This window comes from Poecilia formosa, unplaced genomic scaffold, assembly GCF_000485575.1.
Source record: "Poecilia formosa unplaced genomic scaffold, Poecilia_formosa-5.1.2 Scaffold789, whole genome shotgun sequence".
In the NCBI taxonomy this organism is placed as follows: Eukaryota; Metazoa; Chordata; class Actinopteri; order Cyprinodontiformes; family Poeciliidae; genus Poecilia; species Poecilia formosa.
Window position 1 is genome coordinate 71,468 of NW_006800728.1, and position 17,673 is coordinate 89,140.

Consider the following 17,673-nt stretch of genomic DNA (forward strand, 5'->3'; position numbering starts at 1 on the left):
AAATCTTTCAGAAAATCGCAGAGGGGTATTGAATTGGATCGTTTGCTTAATATCGGAAAATATATTTTATTGTGAGCAGAATATCGTGTATCGTATTGTAGCATGAGATTATTGTATCACTGCAGTCCTACAAATTAATGCGAGTAATGTTTTCTGAATCTAATCTAAATCCATAGGTTTTTTTTTGTTTTGGTTTCTCAGGTTTTGATTATGGAAAGAAATGATGCTAAATAATATTCTGAAATACTTTCCCTTTTTGTTTGTATTTGCATTGTCTTTATTTTTCTTCTCTTCCACTCTGAAGGGCAGTTTTTTACCCATGTCTTTTTTGTCAGTTTTCTTTGACATGGTGTTTATCTTTTTTATAGTAGAAAATGTATTGATATGAAATTCAAGATAGAAAAATGACTTTCAAAAGAGCGTTCTGTTTAATTCTTGGATAATAAAGTGTATTTGCCATATTGATGGTCTTTTTCTTCATTTTGTCAGAAGATTGTGTGTCAAAATAGATGTACATAATTACACCCCATCGCCTATTAACTTATTTTATTTAAAGATAATACTGTTCTGTTTAAATATGTAAATTATTCTCCTATTGTCACTTATGGTGACACTAAACATGTAGTTGCAACATTTCGCCACCAGAGGGCACAATGAACACATCTTTATAAAAAAAACTAAAAAACATAATCAATAGAAAATGTTTCATGATCTCGTAATGTGATTTTTAAATAGATCCTAAAATATGTTAGTATTTATAAATTTAAGAGTTCTAACCCGTCAGCAGAACACCATCATAATTTAAACAAGGTTCGTAAACATTAGTCTGTGTGTAACTATTCTACATAGTATTTCACAGGGTTGAAACGAGTCACTGAAATGAAGTAGGTTTCCACAATATTCTAATTTATTTAGTATAATGGTACATACATGAGGAGACTAAATGCCGAAAATCCCAAGCGGAACTAAAAGTCGTTCACAGTTTTTTCAGTGCAGCCACAGTGAAACGCACGGAAGAGCACGGAGTGATTAGCATTAGCTTCTCCTTTGTTAGAAGGTGGTGTGAAGACGGATTTGGTGTTTTAGCTAAATATCTGAGTGTTTGCTTTACAAAATCTCTTCAGTTCAGCCTCAGAGAGAGTTTATCAACGAGCAGGAAACTCCTGCTGAAGAAACATTCACAGAGTTGAAAGAAATCAACGTCAAAATCGAGGAAGAGATGGAGGATCAGCGCAGACTGCTGGATTTTACCCGGATACCGAAGATAATTTTACACCGGATAGGTACGAAACACCTTCATGTTTTACCGATGATACAGGTTAAAGGGAGTTGGAGACAAATTAAGGAGAGTATTTGGTGCGACGTCAACCTATTTAAACGGCTTTTACATGAAACTATAAGTATTTAATAATCAATAACGATTAACTGTGATTTGGACAATCTACTCTCCATCGCTTATCTAAATTATAGTTTCTGGTCCGTGGCACCCTAATCTCTACTCCACCAGTTTAAGAAAGTAATGGTAAGAGTTTGTTTAAAATTATTCGATTTAATTATGTTATTTCTAGGCACTTCCACCCCGCCTCTGAAAAATATTTTTGTATCATTGAATAGCAACAGGACACTTTGTTGTAACAGCTACATAACACCAGAAGGTTAGCCATGGGGACAATAAAAGTAGTAACAATAAAGTAATGACAGAATCACAATAGTTTAGAGAGAAAACGAAAATGATACACAATGGCTCATAATTTCCAAGAAACCTCATGTAAATCTAATTTTCAATAGATTGTGGGTAATCTCAAACTGGGAGTAAACTAGTACAGAAATAGATAAATTATTAAATTCCTATCAATGGCACGAACACAAAGTGTGGACATAAAAAAAGTGTAGGTAGAATTACAACCTCATTACACTTTAACTTTGTTATACATGAAAACAAATGCAAAGCAGCAGGATTTATTCTGTATGTTTTCAAAATGTATAATGCAAATCCAGCAAAACCAGTAGACAAACACAAAAGAAAACTATAATACCTTGCATTTGTTTAGCAAATTATGTATTTAGTTTTAACTCTTCATAACAATTACTCCACATTTGAATCCCTCAAACTGCACCACAATTGTTTTTAACATTTGTCTTGACCTTTAGTTTTAAAAATAAATCTTTCATTTCAAACCGCTTTTCTGTACATCTTGCAATTAGTTTATTAGAGCCTTTGTACTTAGTCAGTGCTGTTCTGAACTCTACTAAATAACAAAAAGGGACTTATATGGTTTTCTCTTTAAAAATGTACATTTGTGTATGTGAAATTTACCATTGATGAATAAAAAATACATTTGGGTTCACTTTGGCACTTTGTTGAAACTCAGGCAGATTCTGCCCACTGAAACAGAAATCTAATTGCCTTCTTACCAGAGGATTCATATTTTTGCCAATAGGAGAATGTGTGGGAGTAAGAGTGGGGTTTTAAGGCTAACTGCTTCTTGGCCTGTGTCTGAATATCATGCAAATCTATGTAGAAGTAGCACCAAGGACTGAAGCATATTCTCCAGAAGAAACGAGAATATTACAACTTGGGCATAAAACTGTAAGTTTTTATTACAACAAAGATTTGTCTCCTTTATCTTTGTCTCGCCCTAAAACTTAGGGTGTTCTCCCTTTGAGAGTCATTTGCATGTTGTCACTTGTCGTCAATATCTGCCCATTTAAATACCTAATGTGCTTATAGCAAAAAAAGGGTTATCTTCACTAATCCTGCTCAGATTTAGAACCACTTCATGATCACTGTAAAATAATAATACATAGTAAAATACCACTTTTGTACTGTGGTATTTTATTGAATTTTCTAAATTCAGAAAGGACGTGTTTGGGAGTCTTATACATAGAACACGCACTTTATGTTTGAATATATTCTGTCATGACAAAAAAATGCAAGAAAATGCTAAAATTGTTTTTCTGCCAAAAAGTGATTAAGACTCATTTACTGCACAATGAAATGCAATTTCTGCCTGAAATGACTTTGACTCAACAGAATTGCATCATATAAATAAGGTTGATAAATGTACAAAATTTAAAAATGTTCTCCGATTCCATTTTGTGTTTTCATTTCGACTCTGTTATAGGGATGTCATGCTTAACGGATGTCCACAGCATTTCAGTGTCAACAAAGATAAACCTACCAGATTCTGAGCACCTGATCGTAGCTAATAAGTCATTGACAGGTAGTTTATTTTCCATCCATCCTTCCATTTTCTAACACCCTTGTCCCTCGTGGGGCTGGGAGGGGTGCTGGTCCCTCTCCAGCTAACGTTTCAGGCGAGAGGCGGGGTACACCCTGGACAGGTCGCCAGTCTGTCGCAATTCTTGGTTTTCCCTTATTTTTAAAATTAAAACTTGACATGTATTCTTGTTTACTCACCTGAAAATCAGTAATATAATATTCTGACTCACATGCTCCCTTCTGGTCAGAAGAACTACATTTGTTAGAATAACAAATGTAAAAATCCCCATTGGATACACAAAGACATGAAAGTGAATTGTTTGATTCACAAAACTTTTGTTTTGTCTTTTTATCCAGATCTCCCACAATGCTGTGTGTGTAAAGAGGAGGAGGTTCAAAATGATCCAAGCAACCAGGAGAAAAACTCCAACTTAGATCAAGTTGGAGTTTTGCAACTAGATCTGCAGATGAAACAGGAGCAAGAGGAAACAGAACCTCTGCAGATAAAACAAGAACCAGAACCTCTGCAGATAAAACAAGAACCAGAACCTCTGCAGATAAAATGGGAGCAAGAGGAACCAGAACCTCAACAGTTCAAAGATGAAGAGAAGCAACTTTGCATCAGTCAGGATGAAGAGCATCTTGTGCTGAAACGTGAGACTGATGACATTTTGGTAATTCATTCTAATGTGCAAAGAAACCACAATGAAACAGAACCACAGAGGAACCAACTCATCTCTCCTGAAGTTGAGACCCTGAACCAGGAAGGAAACAATTCTGGAGACTCAAGAAAAGAGAGAGATGAACAGGAACAAAATGAGAGATGTCAGAAAATCAAACAGCAGAAAAGCACAAATGACAGTTTAACCCAAAAGAGGCACAGAAAATCACAACCAGGCCAAAAATTATATTCTTGTAAAATTTGTGATAAAACCTTTTCTCGAACCAGATACTTGACTAAACACATGAGAACTCACACAAACAAGAAATCTTTCACATGTTCAACTTGTGGAAAAAGATACAGTCAAGAGGCTTGTTTAATTAATCACATGAGAATTCACACAGGTGAAAAACCATTCACATGTGTTGCTTGTGGAAAAGACTTCAATTACAACAGCACGTTAAGGATTCACATGAGACTTCACACAGGTGAGAAGCCTTACTCATGTGGAACCTGTGGAAAAGGTTTCCAGAGTAAATATAACTCACTTCGTCATATGAGGATTCACATTGCTGAGAAGCCATTTTCGTGTGCGACCTGTGAAAAAGCTTTTGTGTGTAAATCTGACTTAGTTAATCACATGAGAATTCACACAGGTGAGAAACCTTTCTCATGTAGGACCTGTGGAAAAAGTTTCTCTCAAAAATACAATTTAACTTATCACAAGAAGACTCATAGAAGTAAGAAGGTTTTCTCATGTGGGGCATGTGGAAAAAGTTTCTCTCAAAAATACAGTTTAACTTATCACATGAAGACCCATAGGAGTGAGAAGGTTTTCTCATGTGGGTCCTGTGGAACAAGTTTCAGTGATAAAAAAAGTTTAAATTTTCACATGAGGATTCACACAGATGAGAAGTCTTTCTCATGTGAAATCTGTGGAAAAAGTTTAAGTCATAAAAAAAGTTTAACTGCTCACATGAAAATTCATACAGGTGAGAAATCTTTCTCATGTGGGACCTGTGGAAAATGTTTCACTCGAAAAGGCAATTTAAATGATCATATGAAGATTCACACAAGTGAAAAGCCTTTCTCCTGTGGGACTTGTGGAAAGAGTTACAGTGAAAGAAAGAGTTTAAATTATCACATGAGAATTCACACAGGTGAGAAACCTTTCTCTTGTGAGATTTGTGGAAAGAGTTTAACACATAAAAAAAGTTTAGCTGCTCACATGAGAATTCACACAGGGGAGATGCCTTTCTCTTGTCAAACCTGTGGAAAATGTTTTATGTTTAGTTCTAGTTTGCTTTATCACATGAAATCCCATTTAAGTGAGAAACCTTTCTCCTGTGGAACTTGTGGAAAAGGTTTCAGTCAGAAATGTAATTTAACTCATCACACGAGAGTCCATACAGGTGAGAAGCCTTTTTCTTGTGAGACCTGTGGAAAAAGTTTCAATCAAAAATGTAATTTAACTTATCACATGAGCATTCACACAGATGAGAAGCCATTTTCTTGTGAGACCTGTGGAAAAAATTTCTCTCGAAAAACAAATTTAGCTGTTCACATGAGAACACACACAAGTTTTATGGAATAATGTGAACTTCATGCACCAAGATTTTCAGTAACTTCTGTTTAGAAAAGTAACTGCAGCTGGGTCACATTGTTAAATGTAACAACTTTGTTTCAAATAGGAGATTTAGCTGGAATACTTGAACATTCACTTTGTTCTGAGTTTTATCTTTCCATTTAAAATTGATTTTTTGAGTGAGATATGACTTAAGTCTTAAGTCACACTTTTAAGGACCATCAAAGCTGCTGGTTGGGGAATGAAATTGTGCTAAATAATGATCAAATATGTTTTCAGTTTTTGTTTGTTTAAGCGTTTGCATTGACTTTATTCTTGTTAGTTACTCTAAACTGTAAAGTTTTTTTTACCCATGTCTTTTTTTGTCAGTTTGCCTTTGACATGGTTTTTATGTTTTGGATAGAAAATATATTGATAGAATGGTTTGAATTACAGATAGAAAAAATACTTGCAAAAAAGACTTTCTTCATAATTCTCAGATAATAAAGATTATTTGCCATAAAGATGGTCTTGTTTTCTTGTTTCTGTTTAGTAGAATATTGTGACCAGCAACGTGTAGTTGCAGCAGTTCGCCACCAGAGGGCATATTGAACACGTCAAGTAATTCAGCAGCTGTTGACCAAATGAAACACTCACTGTTGCTCTCATGTCTGACAGGTGAATATAAATTAATGACACATTAGTAGCAGTGAAAAAAATTAATTCCCCCTGTGTGTCTTGGTTTTTAGTCAGTTTTTGGTATTTTCTGCCCATTTTATCAATGTCTGTTATTTTTTACCAAATTTAATCTTAATTTTTGTTCATCATTTATCTACCTACGATGTGATTTTTGTGAAGCACTTTGGTCAGGTGAGGTTGTTGTAAATGTGCTACATGAATGAACTTTGACTAGACTACACAGTAGGATCATCAGCTCTTAATGAGAGTCCCTCTAATTATGTTTTCCTAAAACTACATTTTCATAAAACTGGAATTCATATTTAGCATTTAAAGCGCAAAGGAAATGTGACGATTTCTACCAATTTTGGTCACAATTAGCGATCATTTTGACTGCAGGGAATTTTGCGCTGCTCAAGTTAAATTTTTCTGGCTTGGCAGAATAAAAGCAGGCATTAGGCGACATGCACAGTACAGTGGATGTTGACTCAGCATGAAGTTGACGAATAATTCCTCTTTTTAGGTGATACAGTAGTTTAAACGGACTCAAACATGTTTAGATAAACGTGTCAACACTATATTTATTGATATAAATATGCCAAAAACAATTAAAAAAAATAATTCAGTACTTTTATATAAGAAGCATGAAACCATGACAAATATTTTTAAAACTTGCCTCAATATATTTTCTGCTCCCTGTCATATCTAACAGTGTAAAATCTGCCACATCATCCATCCATCCATTTTCTGAACACCCTTGTCCCTCAGTGGGGTCGGGAGGGGTGCTGGTGCCTATCTCCAGCTAACGATCTGCCACATCAGTTATCTCTAAAATAGTCACATTTAAATATTTCAGTTTCACTTTATCTCTGTAACCACATCTATTCACACACATCTATTCACACACATCTATTCACACATTTCTCCGAGAAACACTGCAAAACCTTAATAGGCCAGACAAGCAGAACTTCATGCTAAACTACAACATTTTGAGTTTATTGAACACATTGCAACATTCTGCTTCAGACGTTGATGTAAGTTTTAAATGATTTGGCTGGAATCAGAGGCTGGAATAAAACCTTCTGCATGAAGCAGATAGTAAATCAGGAAAACCTTCACAAATATAAACAGCAGCAGTCCACAGTAGAGCCCATCTCTTCCTCCCTGGTTCCTGATCCAGTTTGAAGTCTCAGGTTGATTCGTTGCTGCTGTGAAAAGATTAAACTGATCAGTTTTATTTACAGGAAATGATAGATATTGATAATAAACACAGAGCGGAGATTCAGCGAGATTTCTATTTCCATAAAGAGAACAGTTAACAATTTAATCAACAAACTCACTGGTTGTACTGACTTGACATCTTCCAGAACCAGAACCATCTTCAGTTTTCATGTCACACAGATACAGACCAGAGCCTTCAGTCCTCAGTCTGGACACATGGAGTCTGATTCGTCTTCTGAGGACATCTTTGTCACTCTGGACTGGAGATTGACCACAGACACGTGAGATGAGGATGACGAGCAGCAGGATCCTGGAGATCATCTTCATCCTCTGAGAGGAGACAGAGGATAATCTTATAACTTCTCCGGTGGAGACCTGTGTTTACACCACGTTTGAACGTGGAAGAATCAATTATCTGGAGCAAAGATCAGCAGCCTCTATGATCCAGAGACTCATGTTGACCCACAATCTTGCTGAAGACATTTTTTTCTTTACCTGCTAAACCTTCAAAACATAATCAGCTCAAGAGGTTTTCTAGATATCTGATGGAGGATATTTTGATAAATAATTCCCAATTTATTTGTAGTTTCAAGTTTCAGAACAAAGAGAAAACAAATTACATGGAAGGAAAATTAAAACATTTTCTAGGAAGCTCCCTCTATGAAAACCAGGCCTCCGGTCTAACAGTAATTATTAGGCATCATTTAGTCATTGGAAAAAATGCATTTTTTTCATCAGATTAAAAAAAAAAAAAGAAATTCTGTGAAACTTGAATTCCCTGGGAAAAAATAAGAGGTTGAAGTCCATTATTCTATCAGAACAATACAACGTTTACATTAAACTGCGGCTGGACCAACTGTGAAAGATTAGTTTTATCTACGAGGATCTGTAAACTTCAGACAAAATGGACAAAAATTGTAAATATTCATTAAACTGAAATCTAAGCAAACATAAAACCAAATTAGTACAGACTTACAAATCTGGTTGGCCGACTTGTTTTTCTCAATATTTGTTTCTCTTCCGCTGTTGATATTCAGGTGTTCTCTGGAAGTCAGCAGAGATAATAAAAATAAACTAATTAAGAGACAATCTAGTCTAACGTCTAACTTTTGCTCTAAAGGTGTTGGGAGTCTCCAAACTAACAGAGAGCAGAGAGCAGAGAGCAGGCTATTCCCTGGTGTCTGTGACGGAAGTTTTTCCTAATAATTTCAGAAAACAGAACGAGAAGTAGAGCAGTAAGGATTTTTCACTTCTTCTTTTCAGAGTTTTCTTGCAAAATTTCAATAGAAATGAATGACAACAAAAACGATAAACCAACTTCCAAAAAGAATCGAAAATCACAAAATAATAATCATCAGTTTCATATCATTTACAACATCCAGAGTAGATCCTAACAGATCTTTGTATTTATAAACTCAAGACCTGTAAGCTGTAAGCAGAACATCATATTTAACTCAAATGAAACACTTGAAAACATCACTAATTATTCTATACATTCTGTTTCACAAGGTCGAATTGAATTACTGAAGTTAAGTAAACTTTTCCATAATATTATACTTTATTTATTTCATATTGCTGGGTTTCAGTCACCTGACCTGGATGATGCGCAAAATTCAGATGGAGGTCTGGAAGGGGATTTCTCCGGTTCAAACCAAAGCAAAGTTGATCACAACTAGCAGCTAATGCCCTAAATAGGCTGGAACAGCCGATGTACCTCGAAAAAATATGCATATATTTAGGATATGATCCATATTATCTCGGTAAAAAAAGACTTCTCTTATAATCTGGAGGATTTTTCCGGTGGCTAGGCGATCCACATAACTACCTGGAGCTGCAGACCTCATATTATATGACGAGCCAGAAGAAAGCTTTCAAAAGCCTGGAGAATACAATCATTTAGTTTCATTTTGGGTCAAACATTTAGGATCAAGAGCAGCATTAGATGGCTGTCGACTTGTTTCTGCTGGGTGAGTAGTGAATTGTGCCGTTTTAAGTAATTAGTCTACAAAGTGATTCTTAAGAATAGGGACAAAATGGGTTTCAATTTTCTCCATCAAAAATTTTTTATTATTCCTCAAGCATGTATTCAAATACGACAAATAATGTTTTGGAAATGTAAAGATGCTAAGGTACAGGCTCCCAGTTACAAAATGTTTTTGAAAATTAAATTTTTAGTGGACCTGACCCAGAACTTTGTCAACACCATCCGACAAAAATAAATATTTAAATATTTTATATACTAATAGGGTATTTTAAAAATCCTTTTTTTAAATACCCTATTTTAAAATACCCTAATAGGGTATTTTAAAAATCCTTTTTTAAAATACCCTATTAGTGATATTTACAGACAAATGCTTCTCAAGAAACAAAAGAAATATTATTTAAAACAAAAAACACCACAAAGTCGATCTGATGGAGTTGACACAGAACTGAAGGTGGTGACAAACTAGTGAGTAAAAATAAATACTTGATACATGTGAAGTGATGCCATTTATGCAAAATACATTAAAATGAATTAACTCCACATTTAAGTGAGATTTGTCAACAATATCACTGAAAGAGTCTCACTGTTAGTTAAAAACTGATGGAGTTGACAAAAAGCCAAACTACCTCAATTTATATGATGTTATTCTGAAGGAAGCCATATTGTAGCTCATCAAGTCCATGAAATCTTTACATTTTACCAAAATTAAGCTTTTATTTCACGAAATTTCATCAAGGTTTTGTAAATAGTCAGTTATGGTGTTGACACACCATGGTTGTGACAAGCAACTTAGGAATAAGATAGAAGATAAAACTAAATAATAACATAAGCTAACCAGAGCTAACTAGCCCTCTTGGCAAAGGAAGAAAAAAGACGACGTCATGGGGTCCACAGAAGTTCTGGTGCCCCACAATAATGCCTGTTTTTTTAACATTCTTTTTATGTCTGACGGTGTTGACAAAACTTTGGACAAATTTCAACAAGCTTGGAAAATATATAAAAAATATTTTTAATTCAATTTATTGACACTTTGACACTTTTATAATTATTTATTTGAATACTTATACTTAATTGTCATAATATATTATCTTAGTTTTCCTTTATTTGTTTTAAACTATTATAATGTATTGAGTTCTGCTCCGGGAAAAGGGATTTTATAGACACCATCCACCTACTGCAATGTTTAAAATAAAAAAATATTCAGTAAACACCAGGAAAACATATATTGTTGTGCTCATGTGACCTGGTTGTAATTCTCTTTTGTTATAATTACACAAAATATCTTCTTGTTTTGGTTATTTGTCTTGTTCCTTATCTTACTGAAACACCTGTCATTATTTTAACCGTGTTACTTTAAGATCGGAAGCCCCTCCTTTTTATTTCTTCTTCTGTGGTATTGTCTTTAAATTGTTTGCGCCCCTTAGCCCTTCCCCTTTTGCCATGTTGTCCTGCTGGAGAGGTGTGTACTGTTTATTTTTCCATCTAAAACATTCAGTTTACTTATAGATCTATTAAGTTAATTTTTGTTATATACTTTTGTTTTGTGTAGGACTGTATGATAAGGATGCTATCGCTAACAACAAACTAAACCAGGTTATTGTGTGAGCTTGAATCTCCTAGTAAATGTTTTATTTTGCTTCTGTGAACCCAAATTCATGCTGGAGTTGTACGTTAATGTTGAGTCGCTGTACGACGCTGGATTCAGGTGAACGAGTCCGCACCGATCTACAGAAACCCCCGTGTTCGTGTCTGTTCGTGGACAGACACGAAGCATGTGGGGGAACAGTAACAGCTCACTGTGACTGTGTGGCTGGATAGGTTATATTTAATTTATTTAGTTTTTTATTTTTTCTAGCATAAAGTCCCATTGAATAAACATATTTTCTGTTCGAGACTCAGCACTGAGCTAGCTGCTAACAACGTTAGCACACTGAGGACAACCATGCTCGGGCATAAAAATAATATATCTTGCCTTACATATGAATGCTTGTCTTTTTAAGTAATGTTGTATTTAGAGGAATAAAATGTTAAGCTTCTTTGCTAGTTGTTTTCCTCTAGTCTCCTGAATTCAGGGTTCCGCATGTACACAGTGGAAACCACACGGAGAACAACCAGTCGCCATTCAACTCAAGACATATCTAGAGTTTTATTCAGACAGTTAAATTAATAGAAAACACAGTTCAGCTTCACACCCAAACCATCAAGAAGTCCAAACCATAAAACAGACATTAATTACCTGAGAAAAGTAGAAAAATGAACTCTAAGAGTTTCTTTCAACTCTTTTTCAGAATTTAAAGAAATCAGCGTGAAGTCCGAGGAAAAGATGGATGACCAGCGCAGACTGCTGGGTTTCAGCCGGATACCGAAGATCATCTTACACCGGATAGGTACGAAACACCTTCACAATTTACTGATGAAAAAGCTGAGAGCTGAAGAAGGGGAAAGAAAGATAACTGAGGCGACTCGGTGTCCCACTGAAAGTTTTTTTTTTTTAATTAAACATTTTTGAAAAATTGTACAGAGTCATTTGGCATGTATGTACAAGAAGATGTAAAATCTTAGAGGTTTAATCAGGCTAATCATTGTTTATTATAGATTTTTTATACATAGGACAGTGATAGCAAAACGTGTTTCAGACGGAATGAATCAGGAGAGGAAAACTGCAGAACCAGGCACCAGTGTGTTTTCTTCCCTAAATCATCTCCTGAGACCGAAAAATGATAGAAGTGGCAATTTAAAGAACAAATCTTACTAATAAGACTAATAAAGTAAATAAATATTGTGAAGGGAAATTGTTTATTTTTTTCTACGTTAAAGTTTGTTAGGGCTTTCAGTGTAGGAAAAATGTTGATATCTTTCATAAATACGGTGTTCTGTGGTCAATATTATTTCCCTATTATTTTATTAATGTAGGTTGCCAGTTTGGATAACCTTCATTCTTATCAGGCTGTAAAAATGAAGTAAAACATGCTAACAAAATGCCTCAGACCTGCAGCCCATCGGTGGTTCTAGACCAGTGGTTCTTAACCTTTTTTGAGGTACTGAACCCATCAGACTCATATGCGCAATGACTGAACCCTTCTGTAGTGATAAATATATATTATTTTCCAAATTCAAGACATATAGCTAAAGCAAAAGGAAATTACAAATGAAGGAAACACCCTGGAAGCTAAGGTTAAAGCATATGACACCCTAAACAGAGTCTAACAAAGGAAGTTAGTAACTGTTGCTTGTTGCCATTTTGTCCTGCTAGCTCCTAAAAGTATCATGAGAATTGGACCAGCTGCATTTTGGTATTAGTAAATGGAATTTATGAATTCAACTCACTGACTCTTCCTCAACCTCATACATCAAGAATTTAGCCTGGAAAATGGATACAGGGTTTCCCCCAGAAAACTTGCTAAGCCCGGTGGTCGAGGCGGTCCACCGTGTTTTTGTATTAAAAGATGTTAAGTTGACAGGAAATGTAAAAGTATTACTGTGTAATTATACATTATGGGAAAAGATATCCAGTGAAATGCTATTTAAACCCACAACTAGTATTAAAAGAACAAATTTGCACTTCTGTTTTATCCAAATTAAGTCAGCGGCTCCATCAGGCCCCCAGGGGCCCCATAAACGCTAATATTTTAAAACAGACCACAGATACATAAATGTAACACTTGTTTATTGAGATGATCAATGCTGTTACATTTTATTCAATTGTTTAGGTATAGATAAATTAAATGATTTTAAATTGTTTAACATTTAAATACAAGATTTTAAGGAGCTGGCAAGTTTACTTTGTAAAACTTCAATGAACAATATTCATAGTTAGATTGTTTTGTTACCATAGCAACAATCTGACGCTTTGAGTTTAATCTTTGAATTTACAAATACAAATTAGTAAACTGCGATTATAGCTTATTGCTTTTTAGGCTGGCCAATTAAATTACTCCCTTCTCCCATATTTCACTAAATCAAACACAGAAGCTGTTAGAGGTGCTGATATTTTTAGCAACAAAAGGGGCCCCTAAGTCAAATTCAGCTCAAGGCCTCATACAGCCTTGGACCGGCCCTGCATGATGAGGTAATCTGCTGCACTACCAGAGATGCGCAACAAACGTGTCTGTTGAGTTTCTAATAAGTGTCACAGAAATTATTCTGGTCGGTCGAGTTTCTCAGATCTCCGTGTGGCTGCACGCATTAACTCCAAGTAGATATAGTTTGATGCATCGTGTAACCGGAAAATAATAATAAAAATAATAATAAAATGATATAAAATCAGCGTGATGCGTGACTCCGAGGAGAGCGTTAAAGCTCCTCACCGGACTGAACCTGCATGATGAGGTTAGCGCTGCTCGTTATCCACAAACTCTCCGGCCAACCGGGACCACAGACATAAACTTTACAGGATAGACAGACAGAACCACACGCTGGGCAGCGTGTTGAGATGTAAACGCCGCATATAATTGTGTAAATCATTCTCACCACTCAACAACGCGCCTCTGAATTCGCTACAAGTTATTCCTGTGGTCATTGAGCTGCGCAACCAGAGCTAACGCGGCGGGCTTTAAACTCTAACCTAGAGTTTCTCCAAAGAATCATAATTTCTCACAGTAAGTTGATGTGAATATCCATACAGGTCAGCCTGTGTCCAGTTTGAGTGAAAGGAGGTGCGCACGATCCCGCTGAGGTAAAGCAGCGGCAGCGTGAGGCAAAGCGCAGAGGCGCCAGCTGTGTGATTGGTCTGCGTGCTGTCGGCTTTAAATGCACAAATTATAAACCTATCCTTTAGGAATAAATCTGCTCTGCTAGTGAAATACTCAGAGCAACAGAGATGCTTGCAGCCCGGCTCTTTTTTTTTTCTTAGAAACGTAAACAAGCAACGTTTAGCCTGACGGAGGGGCTAGTAAAGCATGGCGGGCCGCCAGGCTTATAATACACTGGGGGAAATCCTGGGATAACTGTCCACCATTTATAGTTGATGCATTGACCCATCACACCGCTGGCGTCTCTGCACGTTGCCTTACGCGCTGCTTGATCTCTGAAGTTTACCTCAGCTTGGATCACCTGCTTTCACTCAAACTGGACACAGGCTGACCTGTATGGATGTTTCCATTACCTCCCTGTGAGAAATTGTTTTTCTTCTCAGTTTTTGATCAAGGTAGGGGTCAAGATTAAAGCCTACCGTTTTAACTCTGGTTGTACAGCTCTATGACATAACCTGTAGTCACACGTTCAGAGGTGAGCATTGAACGAGCGATTCATCTTTGTGAACAAAGGCGTTTACATCTCAACACGCTGCCCAGTGCTTGGCTCTGTCTATGTTGTAAAGTGTATGTATGTGTTCCTGGTTGGCCACTTCAATAACCACTAACCACAAGTGGAGATTTGATCCAAGCAGAGACAAGTTTTGAAAAGAAAGACATGAAGTACTGCTTTCAAACTTAAAATGTTTGCTCCAGAATTATGGCAGAAAAATTCCCCATACATAATACATTTTGATTCGCATCTAGTTCCATTGTGGTCAGAAGAACCACATTGTTTGAGTTAATTTTCATAAATAAAAGATTGTAATTTTGGAATAACTCAAGAAAATCTTGTTTTGTTAAATCAAGAAATTAAAGTGAAGGATTTCTTGTATGATTGACATTTGAAAGAATTTATTCTGCTTTTTTGTTCCAGATTTCCCACAATGCTGTGTGTACAAAGTGGAGGAGGTTCTCAAAGAAACAGAACCACAGAGGAACCAACTCATCTCTCATGGCGAGTCAAAAGGTCAGAACCAGGATCAGGAAGGAAGAGAGGAAGAACGGGACCAGAAAGAGGAGCGTCACAGAGCCAAACAACAAAAACGCACAACTAACAGCTCAAAGCAAAAACAGCACAAGAAAGCTCACTCATTGCAAAAATTATATTCTTGTAAAATTTGTAATAAAACCTTTACTCAATCGTGTATGACCTGCGGACTTGCTCAAAAAGGTCAGTTACAAGTTAGCATGACAACTCGCACAGGTGAGAGGCCTTTCTCATGCGAGACCTGTGGAAAGTGTTTCTCTCGAAAAGATAATTTAAACATTCATATGAAACTTCACACAGGTGAGAAGCCTTTCTCATGTTTGACCTGTGGAAAGAGTTACAGACATAGAAATAGTTTAAAATATCACATGACAATTCACACAGGCGAGAGGCCTTTCTCTTGTGTCACTTGTGGAAAAAGATTCACTTGTAAAAGCAATTTAAATGCTCATATGAACATTCACACATGTGAGAAGCCTTTCTCTTGTGTGACCTGTGGAAAATGTTTCTGGAGAAAAACAAATTTAGATCGTCACATGTTGATTCATATAGGTGAGAGGCCTTTCTCATGTGAGACCTGTGGAAAGTGTTTCTCTCGAAAAGATTATTTAAACATTCATATGAAGATTCACACAGGTGAGAAGCCTTTCTGTTGTGTGGACTGTGGACACAGTTTCAGGACGAAATCAAACATACTTTCTCACATGAGGATCCATGCAAGTGAGGAGTCCTTCTCACGTGGAACCTGTGGAAAAAATTTCACTCGAAAAAGCAATTTAAGTGCACATATGAAAATGCACAGAGATAAGAAGCCTTTCTCTTGTGCGACCTGTGGAAAATATTTCTGGAGGAAAACACATTTAGATCGTCACATGTTGATTCATACAGGTGAGAAGCCTTTCTCATGTGGGACATGCGAAAAAAGTTTCAGGTTGAAATCACAATTACATGATCACATGTTGATTCATACAGGTAAGAAGCCTTTCTTATGTGGGACCTGTGGAAAGAGTTACAGAAGGAAAAGTCGTTTAACTCATCACATGGGGACTCACTTGGATGAGAAGCCTTAGACCCGAAACACCTCAAATTCATGTTGGCTTCCAATTCTGTGGAAAATCTGGTCGGATGATGTTCATCAACTAGAAAATGTTAAAGTCAACAGGCTTTGCAGGCAGCTAGTGATTCACTGAAACAGCGTCTTTAAATGTCTGGCAAAGATAGACCTGAGGTTTATTTTTGTTTTTTTTGTTTTACTTCTCAGTCGTATTTGTCTTAAGATTCCCATCAGTATCCCATTAGATACTGAAGTTAAAGAGGGCCACACATTCAGCAGGATTCATTTCTGCGGGTTTCAGTTTTCATGGAGTTCTGTACCATGTAGGATAATTGAGTTTATCTTTCACATTTTTGATATTTCCATGTATGACTGGATGTTAAATAATTTACATATGAAGTCAGTGAAATGATTTTGTTTTATCACAAATAGAACTATGTGATGTTTGTTTGAATAAAAAAAAATTGAGATCTGGTCAGATTTTAATTTAGAGCTAACCACAGAGAGGTTTTTGTTTTCCAAAATGTTTGTTCCGTCGTTATAATTTGCTATGAGAATGTGTTTGTACTTGTATAAAGGTAAAATATGTACCAGTGTTTTTGAGCAAAATATGCTTACCAATTAATGTTGATTTGGTAAAAATATTGATGAATTATTCAGTGATTGTCATGGCCCTTAACTGTAGCCATGTTCTTAAAAGTGAGCTTTAAGTAAAGCATCTAAAGATCTTTGTAAAACCGTTAAACATGAGTTATTTTATACATGTTTAATTCTACATCTTATGGATGTTTCATGCACCTTTCAGTTATTGTATCCCGAGATAAAACTACAACACTGTATTGTGACACAAAAGCAAATCAGAAATCTATTTTACATTCTAAGGATATTTAAAACAAAAAATGTCAACAATCCATAAATTAGCCAACTTGGCCGGTGCTTTGTGGTATTAAGAGTTTTGGATTTCTGGTCTTTTTCAGTTTTGTTCTCAGTGAAATTAGTTTTCTTCTTCACGTTCTTGATGTATCTGTTTCAGGCTCCTATGAACAGAAAAAGTCTTGTGTATTGTGGGGCACAACATATTCCTGAAAACCAAACGTAACTGTTTTCTTTCAGTTTATATGTTGGTCTTTCTGTAGAAGTGAACAGGGGCCTCATACTTTGTTGCACAATAGTAACTTTATGCTTTAATTGTAATAAAAGTCACTCATTGTCCACATATGTTGTCATATTTTTTCTCATAAACTCCCTTATGTGCCAAGACAAAATGTATTAACATAGTTTACATGTTAATGCATGTTAATACATGTTAATAGTTTACTCATCAAACATTGCTTGTAGTGGGGCTGGACCAAGAACCACTGAAAGAAAAACATATTCAAGAGTTCAAACACATTAAAAACACGATTTTGTTGGTTTTACCATCAAAATTAATTGACTCAAATTTGATTCTTATTTCTTACATTTGTAAAAATGGCTGAATCAGTGATTTCTACATCTGTTTGAGCTG

The 17,673-nt window shown here is 35.9% G+C and overlaps 2 protein-coding genes and 1 long non-coding RNA gene across 5 annotated transcripts in view; 2 read left to right on the plus strand and 1 right to left on the minus strand.

Annotated features, from left to right (window-relative positions):
- Nucleotides 1-17,673, plus strand: part of LOC103131580 (gastrula zinc finger protein XlCGF57.1-like) — a 100,151-nt gene that overhangs the window by 53,310 nt on the left and 29,168 nt on the right. Inside the window, exons 1-2 of one of the 2 annotated variants that reach the window (XM_016666753.1) lie at nt 10,585-10,790; nt 11,620-11,718. The exons of the other annotated variant lie outside the window; for it this stretch is intronic. Coding sequence (XP_016522239.1) covers nt 10,772-10,790; nt 11,620-11,718 — 118 coding nt within the window. The 5' untranslated portion in view covers nt 10,585-10,771. Of the gene's footprint in view, nt 1-10,584; nt 10,791-11,619; nt 11,719-17,673 lie in introns of those variants that run through there. 2 annotated transcript variants of the gene reach the window in all.
- Nucleotides 1,005-5,784, plus strand: LOC103131582 (gastrula zinc finger protein XlCGF26.1-like). The gene is made up of 2 exons (XM_016666751.1): nt 1,005-1,283; nt 3,581-5,784. The coding sequence occupies exons 1-2, from the start codon at nt 1,220-1,222 to the stop codon at nt 5,476-5,478; spliced, it is 1,962 nt and encodes a 653-aa protein (XP_016522237.1). The 5' UTR covers nt 1,005-1,219; the 3' UTR covers nt 5,479-5,784.
- Nucleotides 6,945-8,494, minus strand: LOC107834830 (uncharacterized). Of its 2 annotated transcripts, none has more exons than XR_001660654.1 (3): nt 8,324-8,494; nt 7,467-7,677; nt 6,945-7,331 (listed from the first exon to the last, which is right to left on the minus strand). It is a non-coding gene; the product is annotated as an uncharacterized LOC107834830 (long non-coding RNA). The 2 variants fall into 2 exon arrangements; XR_001660655.1 differs by having other exon boundaries at nt 6,945-7,334.

Coding starts and splice junctions, on each gene's coding strand:
- LOC103131582 (XM_016666751.1), top strand. CDS start 1,220: ATGGAGGATCAGCGCAGACTGCTGGATTTTACCCGGATACCGAAGATA. Junction 1,284..3,580: donor GATAATTTTACACCGGATAG/GTACGAAACACC, acceptor CTTTTTATCCAG/ATCTCCCACAATGCTGTGTG.